Here is a 26,898-nt window from a genome sequence, read left to right as displayed (position 1 = left end):
AAACATGTGTCAGGAATCCACAGAGTTGAAGGGTTGGCTCCCCCTTCCCCACATCTAGATCTGGCAAGACTTGTATCAAGTCTCTGTCTCTGAATCTGTTTCTCACGGTCAGTCTCTCTTTACTTCTGTCTCTGTATTTCCTGTGTCTCTCTTCTCTGTCTCCTATGTCTCTGTGTCTCTGTATCTCTATCTCTGTGTGCGTGTGTCTGTGTCTCTCCCTAAGTCCTTGGTCTGTCGCTATTTCTTGGCAGTAAGGGCTGTTGAGTTCCGGTTCCTGAGCCTGTTGTAGACGCGTGTTGACGGCAGCCCAAAGCCCGTTTTGGGAGCCAGCAGCCATGCTGAGGGCTTGTCTCTTGCTGCACAGCCGGTGGGTGTCAACCGGAGTCTCTGGTTGGTTCTGTGGTTCTGCCCCGGCCACTCCTGGGGGGCCCAGCACACGAAGCCCAGGCACTGTCAATCAGGTCTCCCCAACACCCAGCCAAGGAGTGAGCCTTCCCAGGAGGCAGCCGTGAGGGACTGATAAGTCCCCGGTGCAGACCAGTGTTAGGGCAGCCACCTCCCAAGTGGGGTCCCCAGGATCCATCCAGCTCTGCCCCTGCTTCAGATGGTGCCTCAAGGGCTGTCAGGGAGGCCACCGTGGCCAACGGCAAAACCAATCTTCTCCCGTCAACGCCCTCCCTTCGTTGAATGCTTAGTGAGCCCCCCGAAGGCCAGGCTCTGTTCTTGGGCCTGAGATCTGGCGTGGAAAAGCTGGAGGATTCTCTGCCCCTATGCAGCCTCCTTCTGGTGTGAGATGGAATGAATGAACCCCAAAACAAATAGTGGCAGACATGAGAAGCTGCAGGGTCGGGCCCTGTTTGTTGCCACTGACTGAAGCCAAGCGAAGGCAGAGCCGAGCAAGGTGACACCGTCAGGCAGGGCTGAGTCTTCCATGGTTGTTCCCGAGTTACCACGGAGAAGCACACGGCCCTGACAGCACAGGCTTGTGCTGAACGCCTCACCAGGGTTAACCCTGGAGTCCTCAGAACAACCCCATGAGGAGGAGCCGGGACTGAGGCCAGGAGAGGCGACATCATTTGCCCAGTAGCTCACACCTGGCCAGGGGCAGGTCTGGGTGTGACCCTCGTGATCTGGCTTCAGCCTGTTCTGCGCTGCTGGTGCAGCCTTCACCTACACATGATGGACAGCCCCGGACCCTGAGGTGGAGGGATGTGCACCCCCCGCTGCTTTCACCATGGCCCAGGCCCCCTCCTCTCAGCCAGCGTCAGTTTGGCCCGGGAGGAGAAGGCCCGCTCCCTGGAAGCTGAGGCCGCAGCCCCACGTCTCTCCAGTATTTCTCTTTCCGTGCACAGCCCGTGACAGGGAACCAGCGCGGCTCTCCTTTCAGAGGCTATTTCTGCCGCAAGAGACGTCGGAGGAAATGAATAGCTTGCAGGACTCATGTCCCAGCCTAGAGAGGGTGTGAGGGACAATGGGCCGTGCTTTGGAGAAAGGGGCCAAGGGCAGCATGAGGGGCCCTGAGGGAGCATCACAGCTGGTGACCCTGACTCCCAGCCCCACAGAGCCATCCAAAGCAGAAGACCACGTGGATGGAGGCCTTCTGGACCAGTGGTTCTCCCAGTGTGGGCCCAGGCCTGACTTGCATCCTGGAGAGTGTGTGAAATGCAGTTTCCCAGGCCCACCCTGGGCCCACCCTGCTGAATTAGAGACGGGGGACAGTGCCCAGCGACCTGCGCTTTCCCCAGCTTCCCAGGATTCTGCTCCAGGCCAAAGTTGGAGCGCTGCCTGTAGAATTAGGGCAGGCATGGACCTGCTGGGGGCACCTGCCAAGGCCTGGTGGGGCTGGGATCGCCACCCCAGGGCCCCGTGCTCAGCCGCGTGTGGACACTCACATGGTAAGAGGCGTGCTCCTCCCGGTCCATGGGCCGTGTGACATACATCCGGCCGGACATGGAGTCAATGCTGAAGACCTCCATGGGCGGCTGGTCGGCGCCCACTCCCGTGATGCTGTACCGGATGGGGATGTCATTGTCTTTGTCGGACCGGATCTGAAAGGCAGGAGCAAAGCGAGAAGAGGTGAGCCTGTGGTGAGGCGAGGCCCGGGGCCGATCTCTGACATTCATCCCCTCTCAAGAGTTCCTCGAGCTCGACCATTTTCAGGTACAATGGGGACCACAGCTGATCTTTCATCCACTTTGGGAAGTGGAAGGACAGTCGGTGGTCAGGGTTTCACTGAGAGCCGCTGACTGCAGGTCCAGGGCCTGTCAGTAACTCAGCAAATGCACCGAGAACTTGAGACGCCTGGCAGACATCCATAGCACAGGTGAAAACAATGGAAATGATGGTATAAAATGGCCTCGTGTTATGACATCAAACCCAGGACAAGACAAAGGCAAGAAAACAGAGCAACCTCCACAGTGAGAGAAAAGACTAGGACCCAATGCATGTGTGTCCCAGCCTTTCTAATTGTTTAGAAAACAATTGAATGATAGTTATCTGGGTCTCAAGTCCAAAGTAAGCTAGAAAAGGCTGCTAACTGGGGGAGGAAATGGAAAGACACAGGCAGACACGAAACTCCGAGTTTTACTTGGGATGGGGAAGCATTAGGCAAAGGCTTCATTTGGTTTTTGAGCAGAGAGTGAGATTCATACAGATTTTGGGAAACAGAAAGGACACTGGTAGCATTAGAAACAAGATGCATGTCTTTCACTCAGTTGAGGTGAAACCTCCTGTAATGAGAAGGGGAACTTGGTGGTCACCAGCCCACCACAGGTGAGTGGTGCTTCCCAGAGCCTGGCGGTCCCTCAGGGAAGTTGGGGGAGGCCACGGGGATTTGAAAGGTGAAACTGAGAAGGTGGAATGAATGGATTTGCATTCAACTTTGAGCATGTCTTTAGAATATACTACTTTTTTTCTCAAAGCCCACAGGACCATCACAACATTTCATAATACAGTGGGCCGTAGCGGAAACCCCAAAAATACCCCCAAAACAAAATGGAACAGGACTTTTTTTTTTCTTTTTTTTTAGAGACAGGTCTCACTCTGTCACCTGGAGTGCAGTAGGGCAATCATATCTCACTGCAGCCTTGACCTCCTGTGCTCAAGCAATCCTTCCACCTCAGCCCAGGAGTAGCTGGGACTACAGGTGCCGGCAACCACGCCTGGCTAATTTCTGAAATTCTTTTGTACAGACAAGGTCTCACTATGTTTCCCAGGTGGTCTCGAACTTCTGGCTTTAACTGATCCTCCCACCTTGGCCTCCCAAAGCACTGGGATTACAGGCGTGAACTACCGGCCTGACTAGGACCTTTTACTGAAATGATGCAATTAAAAGTTAATAATAAGACTGAAAAAAGACCTTTTAGAAATCTGAATGACACTGCGAAATAACCATTGGGTCAACAGGAACCAAAGTTATTTTTAGAGGCTTTTAAAAATATTTCTTTTGTTTAATAATAATATAACAACGTGATTGTTATACAGTGAAGCCCAGAGGTAGAGTGCCTGCAAACCCATAACCTTGAATGTTTTCATAATCAAAACGGAATTACAGCCAACAAACCAAGCGCTCAACCCCACAAGGAAAGGAACAAGAAAGCAGGCAGCAGCAGACACCAAAGTCATCAATAAAGATGACACAGAAACTTCCAAATCTGAAAACAGAAAAATAGGGGCAACGATAGATTCCAGAGCTGTAGTTAGGGGGAAAGTCCTCAGGAAACTAGCTGAGTCTTTGATAAACTTCAGAGAATAAAATAAGATTTTTTAAAAAGCATTTTCTTCTCTATATGTTATGCAAGCACAAGTGAAAATTGTATGAAATTGATTATTTTTTGAGAAAATACACAATTTAAAACTTGACTAGCAGAGAACACACACCTGGAGATACCGTATGACTTCAGGAAATTCCTTCTAAAAGAGCTGAGGACAGGTCAGCTTGCCCTGGAATTTCCTGAAACTTTTCCAGAGCAGAGAATGAGATAGAAAAAGCAGCCCACTCGGTTTTATGAAGCTCGCAGACCTTGAAGTGCAGGAGCATTCTGAATTCTGATGACACACAGTGTGACCACAGCAACTGCCCCACGTGTGGCATAGGTGTGACACCCAGCAGAGATACCAGCCAGTAGATGCAGCGGTGACTTCCAAGCCTCCTTCATCGTGCCTGAGTAGCACTTATCTCAGAGACAGAGGGCTGGCTTCTCACCAGGCACCTCATCTCTGCAGCACAATGACAATCATAGGCTAGCCTTCAGAGAGGCTCAAAGCACGTTTGATAGAGTATCCCTTCCAGCTTAATTCGTATCAAAGAAAGCAAGTCACCCCCCGGAAAAACTCCAATTCATAGAGAATTCAGCCTGATGGAGAACCTCTTTCTTAAACCAGCATTTAGCATTTGCACACCAGTGCTGTTCCTATGTGCAGGAGCACAGTGCCCGGCACACCAGCCACCCCAAGACTGTCTCATGTCGTAATAGAAAAAAGCTGTTTTCCATATAGAAAGAGGGAGACGCTGTTTCCATCATAAAGGCACCATGGGGGTCAGTGCCAATGGGGGGATGCTCATGTGCTGGGAGACACCGCCAGGAGAGGAGGCCTGCAGGCCCGCGGTGCGCATGCACGCGCACACACACACTCCTGTGCACATGTGCACACACTGGCAGTCTGTGAGGAGCGTCTTTGTTCCCCCCTGCAATGCACCTCCTTACTTTCCCATGATCAGGTAGGGCCCTTTCCCGGCTCTGCCCTGAGCTGCAACACACCAAGCAGGGCTTCAGAGACAGCAACTGAGGGAAGGGCGGGTCTGGGCCCCTCAGCGGTCCATGGGAAAAGCCTCCGACGGAGCCTTAATCACCCCTCCTACTGCCAAAGGCCACCAGCAATGTTATTCCTGCAGGCCTTCCATGGGCAAGGCCCATCTCTTCTCCACCCATGGAGAGTTTTCACCAAGTTTGGTCACGAGGGTGTATGGAGCAATGTCTAGATAGAGGGGAGGAGCCCCTCTCCCTGACACCTCCAATGACTTGTTCCTCGGGCGTGGGAGAAAAGCTAAGAGATCACATTCCCAGGAAAGCAGGCAGCTGAGGTGGGGTACGGAGCCCACCAGCCCTGCCGTCTGGGAGTGCGGCGCTTCTCTGAGGCCTGATGAGTATGGACGCTGCTTTGGCTTTGGGTTAGGAGAAGGGCACTGGGAGCACACAGTAGGCGCTCGAGTGGCTGAGTGGCACTGGGCTGAGGAGAACACACGGAGCCAGGTCCAGGAGGCAGGAGGTGGGCGCGAGGGACGGGGTCTGCAGCAGCCGGAAGGATGGATTGTGGGCGCCAGGGAAGGGGTCTGCAGCAGCCCGAAGGATGGATTGTAGATTCACTGTGTGCTATTGCTAGTTTTGGGCGAATCAATCCCTCTTTCATAGGGAAATTTAATGAGGAGACTGCTGAAAATAATCCACCACATATTTAAAGAGAATTTGTTTTTCAAGGAAAGCTCATTACGTTTTGGCCATCAGGCTGCATTTGCTTATTCTCCAGGTCCGTCTGGCCGCCTCTGAAATACGGCGGGGCAGCAGGCGGCTGCGGGTGGTATGCATCCAGGGGCTCTGAGCATCAGCTCTCAAAATGCTCTGAATTCTCCCACAGTTTACCATATTAAGAAGAAATACTGTGCGAGTGAATCCACCAGATCAGGGGAGAGCAGTTTTCCACTTGATTTGTATCTGGCAAATGAGACAAACACCGCAGAAGCCCACGATGGGCCGTGAATAGAGAGCACAGACAGGCGCCTCCAGTGCACCGATCGTCTTAGGATGCCGCGGAGACCCATGCTCTTCCGCATTTGTTATTAGAGGACAGAACAGATGGTGAAAGGTTAGTTTAAAGTGATGTCTACATTAAAATAACTTACAGGGCTCCGCGATAGTGTTCACCCAGGGACTTCTGCTTGGAAGGCCAGTTCTCGTCCTCAGAAATGGCTGGATGACATGAAACGTTCTGGCAGAGTCTCCCCCAGGAGGATTTGCCAGGTTTCAAATGAACTTGAAACTGGAGAGAAGTCACCCTGTGTTGTTTTGAATCGCAGACACCTTGGAGGTGGATTACCTAAGCTTTCAAGGGCAGAAGCCGGGGAGAGAGAGTTACACCCAGATTCCGGGGGAGAGAGAGACCCACCCACCTGGAAGGCCCCTGCACCAGGGCCTCCTGCCAGCCAGAGCTGTCCCCGTGCACGTGCACAGTCGGGAAGGTCTCTCTCAGTCAGCCCACAGATGGACACAGACACTCTCAGAATTAGGGCTTTTCCCACGAGTGACACCCCCTTAAGTTGTTGTTGTACATCAGGATAAGCATTGCGGGGTAGAGCAAGGTCTGGGAGACCCTTTGGGGCACTGGGTAAGGAAGGCCTTGGAGAAAGTTGGGGTCAGGTCAGTCAGTTTGGTCCTGACCACTGCCTCACACAGCTCTGGACACACACACACCATGCACACAAATGCACATACAGACATGTACACATGACACACACAAACACGCACACACAGTACACACATACACACACCACACAAGCACACAATACACAAACACACATACACGTACGCATACCTACACACATACACACAACACACACATGCACTCAATACACATAAACACACACACGTACACACAAACACACAACACATATGCAACACACAAACACATACATGTACACACAACACACACTCAATACACAAACACATAAACAAACACACAAATACACAATACACACGGACACCATACACATACACAAACATGTACACGACACAAACACAAACATGCACACAGTACACACACACAACACACAACATACACTCAATACCCAAACACACACACGTCACAAACACATGCACACATGCACACAACACACACAATACACATACGCAAATATACATACAACACACAAACACACACTAAATACACACATACAAACGTACACATGTACACAGTACACACATACACAACACACACATTCAATACACAAACATACACAAACACAAATATACATACGTATGAACACACACACACAGAACACAATACACACACACACACTCCCCCACGCACACCCGGCGGGATATCCTTTCAGAAGGGAAAGGGGTGGCCATTCTGCATTCATGGGACTTGCCTGCCACTCATCAAGCCTCCCTTGGTGCGTGTCCCAGCATTTTAGACACTTTAAAAATCTCCTGGATCAAGTTCTTCCAGCAGGATGTAATTCTTCAGCGAAGTGTTTCAGCTTTCTCCATGATATTAAGCCCAGAGATGTTCCCAGGAAAACAGATTGCAGGCCCTCGCCTTTGCAGCCTGTTGGGAGTTCTGAGCTGCCTGGAGCAGTTCCCCTCTCTCCATGGAGTAAAAGCTGTGGATGGTGCCAACAGGTGCCATGGCTGTCTTGCCCCATCCCAAAGGCGCAGGATCCAGGCAGGCGGACTTGCACTTGGCCTGCTGAGACAGGCAATTTTCTTTTCCTTTTCCTTTTCTTTTTTTTTTTTTAGACAGGGTCTTGCTCTGTCACCCAGGCTGGAGTGCAGTGGTGTGATCTTGGTTCACCGCAACCTCCACCTCCTGGGTTCAAGTGATTCTCCTGCCTCAGCCTCCCAAGTAGTTGGGACTACAGGCACTCCCCCCACCACAGCCCCCTAATTTTTGTACTTTTAGTAGACACGGGGTTTCACCATGTTGCCCAGGCTGGTCTTGAACTTCCCGACCTCAGGTGATCTGCCCACCTCAGCCTCCCAACGTGCTGGGATTACAGGTGTGAACCACCATGCCCGGCTGAGACAGGCAATCTTCTTTTAGGATCTGAGTCTCATGGGAGCCTTGAGGGAAGAAGGCGACTTGCCCATTGCACATGCAACTTCTCCGTGGCCCCAACCAGTGCTCCTACTTGAGCTTCTTGGTTTTCTTGCCAACAACATCAGAGTTTTCTCAGGGTTTCTGTCTGTTCCCCTGCCTGCATTGCACAGTCAGGGCCTCCCTATCTCCCCACCTCCTGCCTTCCCCTCCACACCCTTCTCTAGGCCCTGGGAACACACACGGGGCTGCCAGTCCCCAGGGATGGCCTGTTGGTAGGTAGGGCCCAGCTGTTCCTGGACAAACAAGTGAAACGAGGAAGGCAGCTCAAGGGGCAGGGCAGACAGGCAGACAGGCAGACAGGCAGGTAGACGGCCCCGGTCACCCAGCTGCATAGGGAAACCCAAGGCTGTCCTGGCCCTAAGGAGGCCTCCTGGAGCAGAAAAGGCCACCCCGAGACCCACGGTGAGCAGGCAGAGAAAGGTGGGGATGGCGGTGAGGGCTTGGAGGGCGATCGGAGAGAATGTGGGAACCTCTGCACGAGGGAAAATGAACAGGACCGGAGGCCACAGAGAAGGGGGGATGGGAGGGGAGGAAGGGAGGTGTGGCCGACCCAGCAACCAGCAGTGGGCTGGCCTGGATGACACATGGGTTCCAGGGCATGAGGAGGCGGAGGAGAAGGAAGGCTCCTGGAGGCTGGGGAGGATTGTGGAGGGACAGACTTACGGGGGGTGCTCTGTTCTCCCCTCACCAGGGCGTCTCTGGGGGCTTACCAAGGCTTGTCCTCAGCCTGCTTCTCACTGTGTCTGTCCCTGGCCCCTTAGGGCAAATCACAGTTCCCAGCCTTATGTGTCCTCACCACAGCCTCAGAAATCTCCTCATTCACCCGGAAGCAGGCCCAGAAACCTCCACCCTCCACGCCTGGAATTCCTTAAGGGACCATTGAAAAAAATCCCAGAGCGTCAGCCCCACCTGACCATCTCACAGAGCCCATTCTGAAGACGGAGGCACTGAGGCTCAGAGAGGCTGAGGGATGTGACGAAGGTTCACGAGTAAGTGATGACCCAGGTGGAGTTCCCAGCTCCTGTTTCTGCATCATGCTGCTGGCCTAAGTAGCCTCTGAAAGCTGGAAGGGGGCAGAAGAGTTCCCTCCCTGCCATCCACAGGGTTTGAGTGTCTTCTCAGCGCCCCTGGATGCTCCACAGGAGACGAACATCCTAGCCCCTTCTCTCACTCCCACCAGCTCTACAAATGCAGCTTTGAGGGATGCAAGTGATAAATGAAGCCCCATTTTTTGGAGACAGGGTCTTGCTTTGTTGCCCAGGCTGGAGCGCAGTGGTGCGATCACGACTCACCGCAGCCTTCAACTCCTGGGCTGCAGTGATCCTCCCACCTCAGCCTCCTGAGTACTTGGGACCAGAGTGTGGAGCACCACGCCTGGCCAATTTTTAAATTTGTTGTAGAGATAGGGTTTCACTATGTTGGCCAGTCTGGTCTCGAACTCTTGGCCTCATGTGACCTTCCTGCCTCAGCCTCCCAAAGTGCTGGGATTATAGGCATGGGCCAGTGTGCCAGACCCCTACCCACACTTTTAAAAGTCTCTCTCCAAGGTCCTGGACTAGAACTTCACTTCAATGGAAAGTGATTCTAAAATTGTAACCCCCTCCAGCGTGAGATTCTTCCAGGTTGATGCAAAGTGTAATTCCAAAGCCCTTGCCATGGTACTGGATAACCAGCAAGATTCGGCGACGTGAAACCTGTTCTCATAAAATTAATGGGACAAATGTGGGGCCGAGTAAGTATTCTTACTTGTTTTCCCCCTAACTCTTCCTTGATTCTTGAATATTACTTAAGAGGTTTGAAGATGTTTGTATTTCTTGCATTTTCCGAAATACTTTTCACGCATGATGAAATTCAGCCTTCAATTACTTTCAATTAGGTTCTTGTAATGAGCAGAAAAGCCCGGGATGTGATGTGAGAAGTCATTTGTTGTGTAACATTGACACCATCATACAGAACTGTTCACACATACTTTGAATTTTAGCAATGACAAAAAGCCCCTCAAAGTCATATGAATGCTAATAAAAGGCATGAATATGTTCTCACAGATTTGCCCGGTGGGGAACAGTGAATTAGCTCCTTCTCAAAAATGCCCTTCAGTTTGCACCAAATTAACAGAGAGAGGCACCTCCTGAATTTTTGGCGTGGGATTGCAGGAGACTCTCCCGGCTCTTCTGGAAACAAAGGCCGGTTTACTCCGGAGGCGCCATTGCTCTCCCATGGTGAGTGGTCCTGGGAACACAACCGAGGTGCCTCACCCTGCCCGTAGCCGATGGGCAGGCCCAGGAGCTAAGCTGGGTCGATCAGCTTCTCTCACCAACGTGGACCTGGAGTTAAGGATGAGCCCAGAGTGGAAACACAGATGGAGCCCCCTTCCTTGCAATGCCAGAGCCCAGTCAAGACCCAGAGCCCTGGGGTCACCCAACCGGCCAGCCTTCCCCTCCAGCCTGTAGGCAGTCGGGTCCTTCTGGCAGGGTCCTTCCACTCAGGACAGTCGGAGTTTGCAGGTGCAGCAAGTTGACGCCTCTGCCTGACCTGGTGCTGTCTGGGGAGCCCTTAACACAGTGCCCAGCAGGAGAGAGCTGACCAGAGGGCGACCTGACTGTGGCGCTCAGGGCTGGGCCTCAGCCACAGAGAGGCCCACCTGGACTTCTGGATCCCTGTGTCTTAGGTTGGGGTCCCTATAAACAGAGCCCAAGACACGGATTCTCGTACAAGTTATTGACTAGGGAGAGCCCCTAGAACCAGCGGGAGGGATGAGTGATGTCTCAGCCTGGGTCATTTCAGCCTCACCCCACGGGAAGCCCTGGTGTATGACCTGAGCCTTGAGGCCAGGAGGCTGCCTCTGTGGGCCGACCCTCCTCCCAGGCACCTCCCAGCACAGCTGCTGCCCTCAGCCCCACTCCATCTTCTGGGAGGCGTCCAGCTGTGAATCATTAGCAAAGCAAGCCGACCTCATGATGGCAGGGGCTGGGTGGCTGGCTCCCAGGGGACCTGGCTACACTAGCAGTGCCTACCACACCCAGTGGAATTGTCGTCCTAGCCCTTGTCATGGCCAGCTATTTTTTTTATTATTAAGAACACTGGCCAGCACGGTGGCTCACACCTGTAATCCCTGCACTTTGGGAGGCTGAGGCAGGAAGATTGCTTGAGGCCAGGAGTTCAAGACCAGCCTAGGCAACATACCCTGTCTTTAAAGAAAACAAAAAACAAATAAAAAAAAAAAACCTAGTTGGACATGGTGGCACATGCCTGTAGACCCAGATGCTCAGGAGGCTGAGGCGGGAGGATCACTTGAGGCCAGGAGTTCAAGACCAGCCTGGGCAACACAGTGAGCCCACATCTCTCTAAAACAAAACAAAACAAGACAAAAAATGAACACCGTTTTCTTATTTTGTTGCCTGCCTTCTTTCTGTCTCACCCACTGGACTGTAAGCTTAGGAAGCCAGTCTGTGATGACACAGCACCAGCCTCCAGCGGTCTCTGGACAGCTGTTCAGAAGAGTGACAGATTCTCTGAAAACTGTCTGGGGCAGATCTGAGGCGTCCAAGGAGCTCCTTTAACTTGATGGCTAACAAGGGCTGTCACTGCACAGAAGCCAGAGTGGAGGCAGCTTCTGCTTCTGACTCGGCCTAGGAATAATCCTGCCTGTCAGAGAGCCACACAACTAAAGCCAACTCCAAAGCCAAGACAGTTCTTCGTTGTTTCAGCCTGTGAGGCCGGGACTGCAGGGATAGGCAGCGCGAAGTGTCAACCTGTAGCGCAGCGTGTTCGCCCTCAGAGGTGTCCATGCCCTCCCCTGATTAGTCCCTGTCATTTTCTGGCTCCAACACGAGAAGTCAGGAGTCTCGTCAGAAAACCTTCATTGATATTTAATGCACGCGTCCCCACCTGTCTCTGGAAGGTCACAGCGTCTACTTTCCTCTAACAGGACCTGTCTGCCCCTGTAAATGTGCCACATCGCTGGGGATAAGGGAGCAGGGTCCTGTCCCTTGGGGGCCGGGCTAGAAGATGCAGGGAGCTTAGACCCTGCCTGGGCTGGAGCACAGGTGCAGGGGTGGTGGGAGCCCAAGGGGGCCAGTGTCCAGCAGAAAAGATGGAGGCCAGACCCCAGACCCCAGGCCCCAGATCCTAGGCCACAGGCCCCAGAAGGAGAGGCAGCTGAGTGAGGGGGGCAAGGGGCAGCAAAGGAGGGCATTTAGGGGCAGCAAGGAAGCCGAGGCTGGAGTCAGGCCCGAGAAGGAGGCTGCCGTCAGCCCTGGCTTTGCCTGCGGAGACCCACTTCTGCCAGTCTTTGGAAATCGCCCCGGCCCACCCTTGCTCTGCATGGACTGCGTGGGGGAACCCTCCCACCTGGCCCCAGGACAGCCATGGGACCCCACGTGGACCAATGAGAGTGCAGCTCCCTGGGCACTGTGATTGGCTAGGAAGGACATGTGACCCACACTGGGCCATTGTGAAGGAGACCTGCCAGAATGGATGTCTCCCACTCCTGCACCCTGTGCCTCCAGGCAGTGCTCACAGAGATGCAGAGGAGGGGGCGCCTCCTCACTGGCTCTTCACTTTGGGAAATGGTTTTATCTCCTCATCTGGAAATGGGATTTTTTTATCCAGCCTGCAGAGCTGTTGCCAAGAGTATATGAAAGATGGCAACTGAAGATCTGCGGTGTCTGTAATTCAATGCTGATGGCCGAGTGCTGTGCTCAGTCACTCACGGGGGCTGAGTGCTGCGCTCGGTCACGCATGGGGGCTGAGTACTGTACTCAGTCAGTTATGAGGGCTGAGTACTGTGCTTGGTCAGTTATGAGGACTCAGTACTGTGCTCAGTCAGTCATAGGGTCTGGGTCCTGTGCTCAGTCAGTAATGAAGGCTGAGTACTCTGCTTAGTAATGTGGGTTGAATACTGAGCTTTGTCAATAAATGAGGGCTGAGTACTGATCTTTGTGAATAAATCTGGGCTTTTTGTGTTGTCAATAATGAGGCCTGAGTACTATGCTATGTCACTAAATGTGGGCTGAGTATTGGTTTAATCATTAATTTAATCAGTAATAATGCCTGAATACTATGTTTGCTGTCTCCCCTAGAGAGCTCTGCACACTAGTAGACACACAGAAAGTGCTCTGCAAACCAGAGTGGATGATTGAATGAAACAAGGGACAAGGGACAATAAATATCTGCATATCCAGCCTGGAGGTCCCAGACCACAAGAATAAAAGGATTTAATTTAGGCTTTTACTGCATGATGGCACATTTAGGTCTTGTCCACTGGAAACGTCAGAAATCCCAATGTAACTGGCTCAAGCAAAAAGGCAATGTACTGGCTCCTATCCTGGAGTGATGTGGGTTTCAGGCATGGCTGGATCATGCGGGCTGAGTACTGTGTTCACTCACTCATGGGGGCTGAGTACCATGCTCAGTCCATTATGAGGGTGTCCATTCTGACAGGGCTCTCAGCACTTGCTCAGCCCACCCCTCAGACTCGCAGGTACTCTCCCCTTCTGCTGCCTCACACTTCTGTGCTTACATCCCATCAGCCTAGAAGCCCCAGGGGTAACAGCAATAGGCTGACAGTACAATTGTGACAGTACTAGTAATAGCATCAGTATCAGGGACACAGAAATAGAGGTCGTAGAACCAGTGATGATGGTAATGACAACGGATGCTTCCCTAACTAGTTCACAGTGCCAGGCAGTACCCCAGGTGATATGGTTAGGCTTTGTGTCCCCACCCGAATCTCATCTTGAATTGTAATCCCCAGGTGTTGAGAGGGAGACCTGGTGGGAGGTGACTGGATCATGGGGGCGGTTCCCCCATGCAGTTCTCATGATAGTGAGTGAGTCTCATGAGATCTGATGGTTTCATAAGTGTCTGGCGTTTCGCCTGTTCACACGTCTCTCTCCTGCCTCCATGTGAAGAAGGTCCTTGCTTCCCCTTCGCCTTCCACCCTGATTGTCAGTTTCTTGAGGCTTCCCCAGCCCTGTGGAACTGTGAGTCAATTAAACCTGTTTCCTTTGTAAACTATCCAGTCTTGGATAGTATCTTTATAGCAGTGTGAAAATGAACTAATACTCTAGGCACATTACATCCATCCACTCACTTACTCATCACCACAACCCCATAAGGCAGTGCCGTTAATATAGACAAGGCCATTCATATGCAGCCCTTCCTTGTTACAGATGAGGAAACTGCAGCACAGGGAGGTTGAGTCACTCACCCAAGATCACACAGCTCACAAGCCCTTGAGCTGGGATCCAGAACCCAGGTGTCCTGGCCTCAGTGCCCCTGCTTTGACCCACCAGCTCCCTGCCTCAGTAGGGAAGGCGGCTGTTTCCAGACAGCTCCGTCGAATGTCCTGGGGCAGACACTCATTGGCTCTTATCCCAGCCTTGAAGCAGCTGCCATGGCTGGAGATTGGAATGAGCACATCTACCAGGCCTGGGTTGGCAGCAGCACCCACCCAACCTGCAGGATGAGTGGGCAAGGCGGTCCCCCAGCCAAAGGAGATGGAAGGAGGAAGTGGACGCAGGCAGGCTCCAGCCGCTCCTGCCCAGGCCCGAGGCTCCCAGCCGGTCCTGCCTGTTGGGTGCCTGTGTCACATCTCATAGCCTTCTGGAAGCCATGAGCCTCTCAGCCTCTGTGGGAATGAAGGCAAATGCTGGAGAGGCTGGAGGATTCAGAATTGGGCACATCACTTGCCAGTGACACCTTCTCCCCTTAACGCTGGGAATCCCACTGCCGGGGTGGTATGTTGCGGAGAAATCCCTGTCCCCCCACCCAGCCCAGGAGCCTGGAGGGACCACATGAGAGTGTGCAGGGTGGGCCTGGGGTCCTGAGGGGGAGGGGGCTGCACTGTGGCCTGCTGGACACTTGCTTTGTTTGGCATCAAAGTTTGATGAGGACGGGGACCTGCTGCATGGCTCAGGTGAAGCATAAGACCAGAAGCTAGTGAAAATCTGGTATTAATGGAAGGTCAGGGAGTGGCGCATTCGGGGTGTCAGGGCCTGGCTGTGGCCCAGGGACTCACCCGTCCTGGAGGGGGTGTAGCCTCCACAGGTGCAGGGATTTGAGCACAGGCCCTGCTAACAGAGGCCTGGGGCTCTTCCTTCGAGACTTTACTGCTCGCTAAAATGGACAACTTTTTACAAAGAAATGGCTGCTTCTCAGTTGAAATTCAGCCTGGAAGTGGGCCAGGTCTTTGCTGGTCACCACGAAGACCCATCACCATGATTTATCCTTTTAATTGAAATTTCACTTTCATTTATCCTCAAGTGCAGGGCACGTTCCCAGTGCCAGATGTGGCCAGGACAGCCACAGGAAGGAAGCTCTGGCTGCCTGGTCTACCAGGGACAGATGCCGGTGTGAAGCCCGCGAAGGGGCTGAGAAGATCGATTTCAAGTAAACTCCATTCACAAAAGCTCCCCCAAGAGCTGAGGGTAGCCAGCGCCTCCAGGAGGGGTGAGACCCCGGCCCTCTTTCCCAGAGTTCTTCCCTTTCCCTGCCCTTGAGGCCTTCAGAGCTCAGCTTCAAACCCCACTCTAGGAGCCCTCCCGACTGACATTTCAATTTCCTAACTGCAGCAGCAGGTTCCTGCACCATCAACAAACAGGGCCTCAGGAGAGAGGAGTGGAGGTGAGCAGTTGGCAAGCTCCTGCAGCTCCGAGACTCAGCGCGTGCGACCAAGAGCAAGATGTGTAGAGGCAAGAAAGGGCTCCCAGAAGCAGAAGTAAATGACCTCGGAGTGAAGCCAGCACCACCCGCTCCTGCCGCTGTGCAGGGCCTGCCTGTGATGGATTCTGGCCTTGGGGGAAGAACTTAATGGGTGAGGAAAGGGGACCAAGTTCATTTCACTGTCTCTCCGGAGCACGCACTAGGGCGTCTGTTGAGGTGGGTGAGCTCAGCAAGGGGGAGGCCTGGGAGGCGGGGCCGCTGCAGATTTTCTGGGGCTCCTGTCAGCCCAGCCCCACCTCACCAGCAGCAGAAATGGGGCAACCTGGGTTGGCCAGGTCCTGGGGTGCCCTGGGAGATGGTGGCCCTGGGCCGGATGGCAGAGGCCCTGGGAGGTGTGTGCTGCCCTCCTGGATGCCGGGGAACAGGTGGAGTGCGGCAGGTGGTAGAAGCCCAGGGAGGGTCCTGGGGAAGCACGCTCAGGGCCCGCCATCTCTGAGGCTGAGGGTGTGGATGGACTTGAGTATGTTCCACACAGGACGCTGAGCCCCAGGATGTGCCGTGCTGCGCAGTTGCAGGGATGTGGGATGCTGAGGGACAGGTGGAGTGCGACAGGTGGTGGAAGCCCAGGGAGGGCCCTGGGGGAGCACGCTTAGGGCCCGCCATCTCTGAGGCAGAGGGCGTGGATGGACTTGAGTATATTCCACACAGGACACTGAGCCCCGGGATGTGCTGTGCTGCGCAGGTGCAGGGACGTGGCCTCTGACAAGAGAGGACTCACCTGCTTCCCTCGGAGCCTCTGTCTAGTGAGAACAGGAGGTATGCTCAATTTCACCTGGGGGCGGGGGGCTCCAAGGAGATGGATCTGGGTCACGTGAATAGATGTGAGGATGGGGCATGCGGGTAGAACTGCGGGAGTGGGGTTGGGGGGCAGTCCCCATGGAGGGGGCAGGCCATGAGGGCAGGGCTGTGGGGGACAGAAAAAAACTTCAGAGATCTGGGGTCTGCAAGGGTTTCCATAGCATTTAATGGGAGTTTGGGTCAGCTTGACAAACACACCGAACCACCCACCTGCACTTCCCACACCTGCCTCCCAGCCCCAGGGCCGTCCAGGCAGGAGCCTCGTCCCTCCCACCCCAGCGGGCTAGGGGCAGAGGGATGAGGGAAATGAGCTTTGCCCCTGGTCCAAGGGGACTGGGGGCTGGAGGAAGGCTGCACAGACTCCCTGGGGGCAGAACCATCAGCCCCAAAGCTGGAGGCTGAGCAAGGGGCCCACAGTCACCCACCGTCTGCAGCCCATGGGCGTCGGCACAGAGGGAGCCTCCTGGGGGCTCCTGGAGTCCAAGTCCGTCCCCAGTGGTGAGTCCATATTTAATGCTTGGCAGAGGAGCACCCACTCACCAGGGCTTCCTCAACAGGAGGCCCACAGAGCCGCCGTGGAAAACAGGCTCGTGGCCTCCAGAAAGGCAAGCAGAGCTGCTGCATGCATGACCCAGCAATCCCACTGCTGGGCAGATACCCTAAGAATCAACATCTGTCCACAGAAAGCCTTGCACACAGATGTGCCTAGCAGCACATTCACAACAGCCCCAAAGTGGAAACGCCAAGTGTCTGTCAGCTGCTGAGTGGCTAAACGTGGTCCATCCACACAATGAAATATTATTTGGCCCTGAAAGGAACTAGGTTCTGATACGAGCTGCAGCATGGCTGAACCTTGAAAACATTATGCTCAGTGAAAGAAGCCGGACACAAACCCCACATAATATCTCCTTCCATTGACACAAAGTATGCAGGACAGGCAAATTCGTAGAGACAGGAAGTACGTTATTGGCTGGTGGGGGCGAGGCCAGGGAAGGAGAAGCGACTGCTTAAAGCAGGGTCCCCAACCCGGTACCGGTCTGTGGCCTGTTAGGAACTGGGCTGCACAGCTGGAGGTGAGTGGCGGCTGGGCAAGCATGACTGCCAGAGCCGCCAGTGCTCTGCCTCCTGCGACGTCAGTGGTGGCGTTAGACTCTCACAGGAGTGTGGACCCTGTTGTGACCTGCGCATGTGGATGGAGGCTGTGCACTCCTTGTGAGAATCTAATGCCTGAGGATCTGAGCTGGAACAGCTTCATCCCGGAAGCATCCTCTCTCCCCGGGTCCATGGGAAAACTGTCTTCCAAGAAACCAGTCTCTGGTGCCAAAAAGGTTAGGGAGTGCTTATCTTATCTTTACAAGCATACTATGAGGCAGGTAAAATAATCATGCCTAGCTTATAAGTGAGGAAGCAGAGGCACAGAGAGGCTCAGTGTCCGAGCCAAGGCCACACAGAAGTGAAGTGCAGAGGCTGGGAGCTGACCCAAGCATGCAGGACTCCCACATGCAGGCCATCAGCCAAGGGAAGGAAGAGCCTTGGGAAGCAGTCCATTTCCTCAGGATGCTCCCCTCAGGAACTCTGAGCAAGAAGCGGATTCCGAAGGTGGGGCACACACTGCCACCAGCTGATTGTGCTCTTAGATCCCCTTGAATCTAGAGGTTCCTCCCTCTCTTTCTATCTTCTTGTGATTTATGTGTTGAGGAAACCAGATCATTGGTCCTACAGTTTCCCCAGGACTGGATTTTGATGGCTTCTCCCTATGGTGAAATTTAATCTGTCTCCCTCTCTTCTGTATCCTACACATGGTGGTAAGATCCAGAGGCCAGGTCAGGATCATGTGTAATGAGGGGAGGCAAATACTTCACAGGCGGTAGGTGGTGGGTGCTTTCGTCAGAAAGCAGATAATGTCTGTTTTCCTCTTTTTCTTGGTCTCTCTCGTTGCCACTGTCTCTCTTTTATTTATTAATTTTTTGGGAGGTTAGCAGCAACTAATGATCATTGTCTAGACCCGTTATTTCATTAAAGATCACAAAATAGAAATATTTCATCACCTCTACCTCATTTATCAGGTGGAAAACTTGATGAAGTGCAACTTCCTGTCATACTACCTTGAGGCAGTGGCATATAGAAATGTCAGGAAAATGCTTAGTTCTTTTGCTTTACTTTCTTGTTTTCAAAATAATGAGTTGGTTACTTAGCTTCCTCAAGGGTGACCTGTGAGATTTATTTATTTGTAAAGAATCCTGATGAATCTAACCAATAGATTTATTTCCACCTGTTGCAATTGCTACACTGAGAAACCGTTTCATTTTGACCAGTGGGAGCATCTCCAAGTTGACTTGGGTGTCCTGATGGTGTGACCCTGTCGTCTTTGAGTGTTCATTTGCCTGCTGGTGTGACAAAGTGTTTTGGTCTCATCTTGTACATTTCCTACCTGGAATTAAAATTTCTCCAAGAAGCACTGATTCCTCTTGGTAGGAAATGGTCTTTAGAAGCCATAGCCTAGGGGCTTGGGTGTTCAGTGCTATTGGGCTGGTCCTTATAACGGCTAGAGCTAGGAAATACATTTTTTTAAAAAGATGTCATATATCAGGAGTTCACATTAATATCTAAAACCAAATTGAGGACTACAAGGTAGTAGAAATCATTGATTTCACATCTGTATCTCCTTTCTCCCATACCAATCATCCTGATCCTCAATACTTACTCATTTGCTTTATACCATAAGACACAAACAACAGTCTCAAAATAGCAATACCAATCAATCACAAACAACATGATTACTGAAAGTAGTTATGATTTTTCTTTTTGGTCTTGGACTATATCCCACCAAGAATATGTAAGTAAAATTATCATGTCTTAAAGTCACTTAAAATAATTCCCACCTGTGCAGCAATGTCACCAACTTGACAGAGAGACGCATTGATTCGCTTTTGCTTTTGATTTTCAGGGATTGCTTTGTTAATGTATTATAAAAGATAACTTTGTAAAAATCTTTCAAAGTCAAATCCACTGAGGTCTATTCTGCAATGTTCAGCTTCTATTCCTATCCCCTCCATCCTGGCCCCTTCCTTCCCCACATTTGTTCATTTTTTATTTATTGTATCTTTTTTTACAATAAGGAAACACATACACACACACACACACACACACACACACACTTTTCCCTTCTTAAACGCTAACAGCTATGCACATTTTCCTCTACCTTGCTTCTTTAACTTACTGGTCCTGGATCATGGTTTTGTCTTCAGACCTCTCTGTGGACTGCAGAACTTCTGCACTGGATGGGCCAAGAGCAGAGGTGAGGAGACAGGTAGGAGGCCATGAGGCCACCAGGTGAGCAAGGTGGGCAGCCTGGTGAGTGAATGCTATCCCAGGCCATCAACATGTCTCGAAGGACCCAGCGTACCCTAATGCATGCAGTAGGTGTGAAATAGTGGCTTACTTAATTCACCCGAGAACAAACATTTGTGGAGGTCTTTGCTGAAAACGTTTCCTTCCCTGGAACATTGACCAGCTTATATAAAATCTCCACCTGTGTTATTCTTGAAACCACCCCCACCCCCATCACTGCCCTATCTTAGCACAGGGGCTGGTGCATGTTCTCCTTAGCACAGGGGCTGGCGGTGCTGTTCTCATAGACACGGTTTTCCATACGGGCATCAGCAAGGCCTTCTCTGACAGGGTGGCCCTGGAGCAGAGGCCTGGATGGAGTGAGGAGACAAGCCACATGGGGGTTGAGGCAAGAGCATTCCAGCCAGAAAAGACCAAGAGTGCTTGGGAAGGCAGAGGCGCTGGGCTGGGGGCTTAGCTGGCATGGCTGAGGGGCAGTAAGGAGGCCAGGATGGCAGGTGTGGAGCAAGCGAGGAGGAAGTTCATAGGAAATGGGAGTAGGTTATGCCCAAGAGGCCCAGGAAGGCCTCACAGGGACTCTGACTTCCACCTCCATGAGAAGGGATGACACCATCTGGGAGTTCTGAGCAGAAGGGGACGCTATCTGACATGCATTCTAGAGGGACCCCTTGCTCTTGCTGCATGGCCTGCAGGAGGAGTCAAGGGCAGAAGCAGGAAGGACAGTGAGGAGGCTGCGGCAATAACACAGGATGGTGGCTGGGGTCAGAGCACACCGTGGCGGTGGGAGAGGCGGCCTATTCTAGATCTGTTTGGAAGGTACAGTTGACAAAATCTGGAGACAAATCAGATGTGAGATGTGAGCTAAAAGAGGCATCAAGAAGAGCTCCAAGGTTCTGAGCAGAGCAGCAGGAGGGCAGAGCTGCCATTAACTTTGGGGAAGCCCATGGGGAGTGCGAGATGGTGTTGGAGGGAAGTCAGGTGTTTGGTTGGACACGACAAGTTTGAGAATCAAGTAGGCAGCTGACCACGTAACAGCAATGCCTTGGAGCATGGCAGGTGGGGGTCAGCTCTGGGTCTTGACCAGCTGGGTTCAAATTCTGCTTCCATTTTCTGCCTTGTAATTTTGGGCAAGTCACTTAACTTCCTCTTTGCCTCAGTTTCCCCTCTGGTAAATCAGAGATAAATATAGTCTCGCCCTCCAAAGTCTGGGTGAGTATTAACTGAGATCTTTATGTGAGGCACTGAGAACAGTGCCTTGTCCTTCGTCAGGGCTCAGTAACATTCTTAGGAGTGAACTTGGTGTTGGGGCAAGAACTAGAGACTATATCTATCACTCTGCATTTTGGTGTTATAGTTTTTTTTGTTTGTTTTTGAGACAGGGTCCTACTCTGTTGCCCAGGCTGGAGTGCACTGGCATGATCTTGACTCACTCTGCCTCCCAGGTTTGAGTGATTCTCGTGCCTCAGCTTCCTAAGCAGCTGGAACTACAGGTATGCACCACCATGCACAGCTAATTTTTTGTATTTTTCGTAGAGATGGGGTTTCACCATGTTGCCCAGCTGGTCTCAAACTCCTGGCCTCAACTGATCCACCCACCTTGGCCTCCTAAGGTGCTGGGATTACAGACATGAGCCAGTGTGTCTGGCCTATAAAGATAGTTTTTAAAGTAATGGGGTGAAGGAATGAAGGAGGGATGAAAGGAAAAAAATTCACCAACTTACAAACTATGTAGAGAAAAATTAACCCATGCCATAAACCCAGTTATAGCTATGGTTACAGGATAAAGAAAGTGGCCGTGGGGTCCCAGAAAAGGAGTGAGGTTTGGAAAGACGATCTGACTTTTCAACACTATCCTTGAAGAAACCTCATGCTTCAGCTGTCAACACTCAGAAAATTTAAATTCATTTTGTGGTCTTAGGAGGAGGGTTAAGCCTGTTCTTACAAGGCACATGGCCCGGTATTATTATACAACTTACTGTCTCCTTTACAGACTAAGCAGGAAAAAGGCTGCAGATGAAAAGGCCTTCACATGAAAGGATATCCCCCCTCTTCTAGATATCACTAGAATTGGATTAAATGTGACCTGGATCTCTTGTTTGGCACTGGCTTACTATTTCTTATCAAGACTTCTTTTCTACCAAGTTTTCATGCTGGTTAATTCCAAATAAGTTAATGATGTCAATATTAGAAATATGAACACATGCCTGTTAGAAATAGAATCTTCTAACAGGGCAGACGGCTCAGTGTAGGGGAAAAAAGGATGGGAATTTCGCCTCCTTAGGTGAGACCTGTGACCCTGCAATGACACTTCCCAGGAGCCTCTCTGCTTTAATTCTCACCTGCCTCTCTACCATCATTGATCCATTTAATTCATGTCGCTGGGGTTGGGGGGAGGCATCTTTTTTGTTGTATTTTTATCCATCTTTTTAAGATTCAAGAGCCAACACTCATCTCAAGCCATACCAGTTATCCATGAATCCAGCTACCCACCAGACACCTGTAGTTGACAAGGTGGCAATGGGGATGGCTTCTAAGGACAGTGTACTTGACAAGGTGGCAATGGGGACAATGGGAACGGCTTCTGAGGACAGTGTAGGAGGGGATGAGGCTATGCTCCAATGGACAGCCATGACCCTCAAGCTGTGGTGGACAGTGAGGAGGTTTTCCAGGGAGCCTGTTGCTCCAGACATCTGGTAGAAAATAGTAATGTAAAAAGAAAATAGGCTGACGTGTTTAACAGTGGCAAACAAAATAATGGTCCTTAGTGACTTTGCTTCCTCCAACAGTTCCTTACCTATCCAAAAGTCATTGTCTCTTCCAGTCTCAATAAAACATGCCTTTTACACATAAAGAAAGCCACCCTACTACATGGTTTTACTACACAGTATTTATTGATAGAGTCATCCTTTGGCATAAAATTTACTTAGCAGAGAATAGCATGTCTTATTTTCTAAATAATGTACATGAACTGGCAACAGAAATGTTCTACACACATATATTCTTGCGCTACCAAAGATTTCAGTGGACATCAAGAGATTTAGCAATTCAGTTGGGTTCAAAATATACAAATTCATGGTGAAGATACCATGTCAACAATTATAAGCATGGGTTTGGGATATAAAGAGCTCCGGGTTCAAGTCCTCATCCTGCCACATTTTAGTGTATCTTTGGACAAGTTTTGACCTTCTTAATTCTTGGTCTCCTCATCTATAAAGTGGGTATGACACCTACTGCATGAAAATTCTTGACAGGATTAAAACAAAGATGTTTGTAATTTAGATGACTCATAGGAAGCGCTCAAGACAAGGTGGCTGCAGCTTTCTCTTCCTCTACCACCATCATCACTATCACCTTCATCATCATCACATTATTCACCTTCATCATTGCCATCATCATCACTGTAATCACCACCAACACCATCACCACTATCATCACCATCAACACCATCATCACTATCACCACCATCTTCATCACGATCACACACTTATCACCACTATCACCATCACCATCATCATCATCACCACCATCACCACCACTACCGTCATCATCACTATGATCATCACCACCATCACCATTACCATCAACACCATCATCACCATCACCATCACCATTACCATCAACACCATCACCACCATCACCATTACCATCAACACCATCACCACCATCACCATTACCATCAACACCATCATTACCATCACCATCACCATCAACACCATCACCACTATCATCATCATCATCACCACCATCACTACCACTACCATCATCACCATGATCATCACCACCATCACCATCAACACCATCACCACCATCACCATTACCATCAACACCATCATCACCATCACCATTACCATCAACACCATCACCACCATCACCATTACCATCAACACCATCACCACCATCACCATTACCATCAACACCATCATCACCATCACCATTACCATCAACACCATCACCACCATCACCATCACCATTACCATCAACACCATCATCACCATCACCATCACCATTACCATCAACACCATCATCACCATTACCATCAACACCATCATCACCATCACCATTACCATCAACACCATCACCACCATCACCATTACCATCAACACCATCATCACCATCACCATTACCATCAACACCATCACCACCATCACCATCACCATCAACACCATCATCACCATCACCATCACCATTACCATCAACACCATCATCACCATTACCATCAACACCATCATCACCATCACCATTACCATCAACACCATCACCACCATCACCATTACCATCAACACCATCAACACCATCACCATTACCATCAACACCATCACCACCATCAACACTATCATCACCATCATCACCACCATCACTACCGCTACCATCATCACCATGATCATCACCACCATCACCATTACCATCAACACCATCATCACCATCACCATTACCATCAACACCATCATCACTATCATCATCATCACCACCATCACCACCATGAGCATCACCATCATCACACCATCACTATTACCATCAACACCATCATCACCACCATCATCACTATCACCACTGTTTTCATCACTGTCATCATCACCATCATCATCACCATTTAAACTGGCCAAATCTGGGTAAAGCAGACTGCCCTCAACAGTGTGAGTGGGCCTCATCCAATCAGTCAAAGGCCTGAATAGAACAAAAAGGCCAGCCTTCCCCAAGCAAGAGAATTCTCCATCAGATAGTTTTGGGACCGGAACTGTGGCTGCAGATCTTAGGACTTACCAGCCTCCATGATCACCCTAGCCAACTCCTTAAATGGAATCTCCTTCTCTCTGCACCTGCATCCCCCAGCTCTGCTTCTCTGGAAGCCCTGGCCAGCACACCCGTGCTGGAGGTGACTGTAGGTGGGTTACCTGGGATCTTCGACCTGCTCCTCTGGCAATACTATGTTCACAGATCACGGGAGGAGGGCATGCCCTGTTGTGGCCGGAGTCTGACGTGGGCTAGGCAGCCCTCGTCCATTAGGGAGAAGGATCAGATGGGCAGCTGGCCATTTTGATGAACTCAAGGCCCTTTGATGGGCCATACCTGATGAAAATTGACCTTTTCCTGCCCCAAACTCGGTGAAGCCCAGAAGTACTTATGCAGATGCTCCATGGGGAAGCAGGGGCATCGGGGGTGCCTCTAGATGTTCCCACTGACTGCTCCACCCTCATATGACGCCGTGGTGTCCCTCACCCGGCACCCTCCCCTCCCTGCTGTGTGGCTGTGTACACAGAGGAGGCACCATGGAATACCTTGTAGATCGATAGCGAGGTCGCCGAACCACACCTTCGCTGTGGCTGTCTGCCTTGGAGACCCTGGGAACTACAGGTGTATCTGCTACTTTTCCCCTGTTATCAGTTTTATTTTAGCACCATAATAAAAATTCTGATAATCTAAACACAGCAATAGCTCTGCTCTGTAAAAACGACTGTCTCCCACATTATTGCTCTCATCAGAGGTGTGATAATCATACTCACCACACAAGACAAGACGGTTATTGTATTAAAATGAATAAATGACAAAGGTTTCTATTACATGAGCAATTTTTCTAGGCATCAAGATGTTTTTTATGCAGTACTCACGTAATGAACACATAATTCATCAGCACGTTAGAGCACAGGCCTTAGAAAGTCTGAAGGCAGAGTTACTGCAAATAAGTAAATCATTAATGAGATGATGTTTAAAAATAAAAGTGCAGAGCCCCACCTTCCTCCTAAAGAAGGAAAAACAAAATCTAGTAACTATCCAAGCCAAAAATCACTTTCAGAACCATCACTCGCTGGGTGGAGTGCTCTCCCGACTTGCTCATGAAGAGCCTGGGGAATCCTGTCTGCACCCCCACACAAGGAGGTGTGCCCCGAAGGGCCTGCCTCGCTGGAGAACCACAGTGTGTGTTACTCATTAATGTCTGGGTAACACTTATCTCCTTCCATCTCTCTTGGGTACATGGTACCCAGGTCATCCAGGTGCCTGGGAAATGGTTGTAAAATTGAGCTGGATTACAATTGTAGGATTTTTCCCTTTGCTTTTCCCAGGAAATGAAAACCTTCCTATAGATCCAAAGTAGACCCACCCAAGGGTCTTGCAGGAAGCAAGGTGTAAGCCCAAAACCCAGGGCAGCAGTGAAAGGGCTGAGGTGACATCTCCCTGACTGTGTCCTCCACACTTGCCAGGACTGGACTTTTCTACCTCACTGCCTCCCGGAACATCAGGGAGCAGGGATCTGGGCTGGGGTAGGGGCTGCGTAGGGAGTGAGAGGGGACTGGAGCAGTGGGATCTGGACTGGGATGAAGGCTGCATAGGGAGCGAGAGGGGACTGGAGCAGTGGGATCTGGGTTGGGGTGGAGGCTGCATAGGGAGTGAGAGGGGACTGGAGCAGTGGGATCTCGGCTGGGGTGGGGGCTGCGTAGGGAGTGAGAGGGGACTGGAGCAGTGGGATCTGGGAGGTGGAGGCTGGGTAGGGAGCGGGGCAGTGGCATCTAGGGACCTGGGATCTTGGGAAGTGGGAGCTGGCAGGGGGTGAAAGCTTTGGGTGGAGGGGAGCGGGAACTGCCCTGCAAATCCTAGAACTACAGGACATGCTAAGGCCCAGCACTGTGCCTGGAGCCCAGGACACAACAGGATTTTAAGGATTTTTCTTTCACTCTGCAAAGCCCGTCCTATTTCTACCTGCATGTCATATTTCCCCAGGTGGACAGAGGGTCCTCGGCCTGGAGGGGGCACAGCCTCCCTGCCTGGCTGCCTCGAGCTGATCCTGGGAAGGTTTGAAGGTCGGGGCAGAGGCAACTCGGCTTCAGAAAGCTGATGTGGGTCTTGGGAGGGGAAAGCTCCTGTATGCACTAACCCGGGGGTTTCAGAGCAAAGCTGCCTCCAGGCCTTGAGGGGCTGCGAGGGCAAGAGGGATGGGGGGGCGGCGATGCCGGCACTGCTGTGTGGGAGCCCCGTGGCCTGGCCACAACTTCCACCTGCCACCTCCGCCTCAGCTCACCTCTGCTCAGCGGGTACAGTGGGACTGCTGTGAGGGTGACGTGAGGACTGGTGTGGACAGAGTGACCCTTGGGCAAATGGCTGCTGAGGAGCCTCCTCGGGTGACTTTGGTTTGACCAGAACAGGTTTTAAAAAATC

At 51.4% G+C, this 26,898-nt stretch overlaps 1 protein-coding gene across 1 annotated transcript in view; it reads right to left on the bottom strand.

Annotated features, from left to right (window-relative positions):
* The window catches only part of CDH4 (cadherin 4), a 705,615-nt gene that overhangs the window by 93,691 nt on the left and 585,026 nt on the right, over positions 1 to 26,898 (bottom strand). The window contains exon 5 of the mRNA XM_054468084.2: positions 1,893 to 2,048. Coding sequence (XP_054324059.1) covers positions 1,893 to 2,048 — 156 coding nt within the window. The remainder of the gene's footprint in view (positions 1 to 1,892; positions 2,049 to 26,898) is intronic.

Source organism: Pongo pygmaeus, chromosome 21 (genome assembly GCF_028885625.2).
Source record: "Pongo pygmaeus isolate AG05252 chromosome 21, NHGRI_mPonPyg2-v2.0_pri, whole genome shotgun sequence".
NCBI lineage: Eukaryota > Metazoa > Chordata > Mammalia > Primates > Hominidae > Pongo > Pongo pygmaeus.
This window is presented reverse-complemented; position numbering and strand designations above follow the sequence as displayed.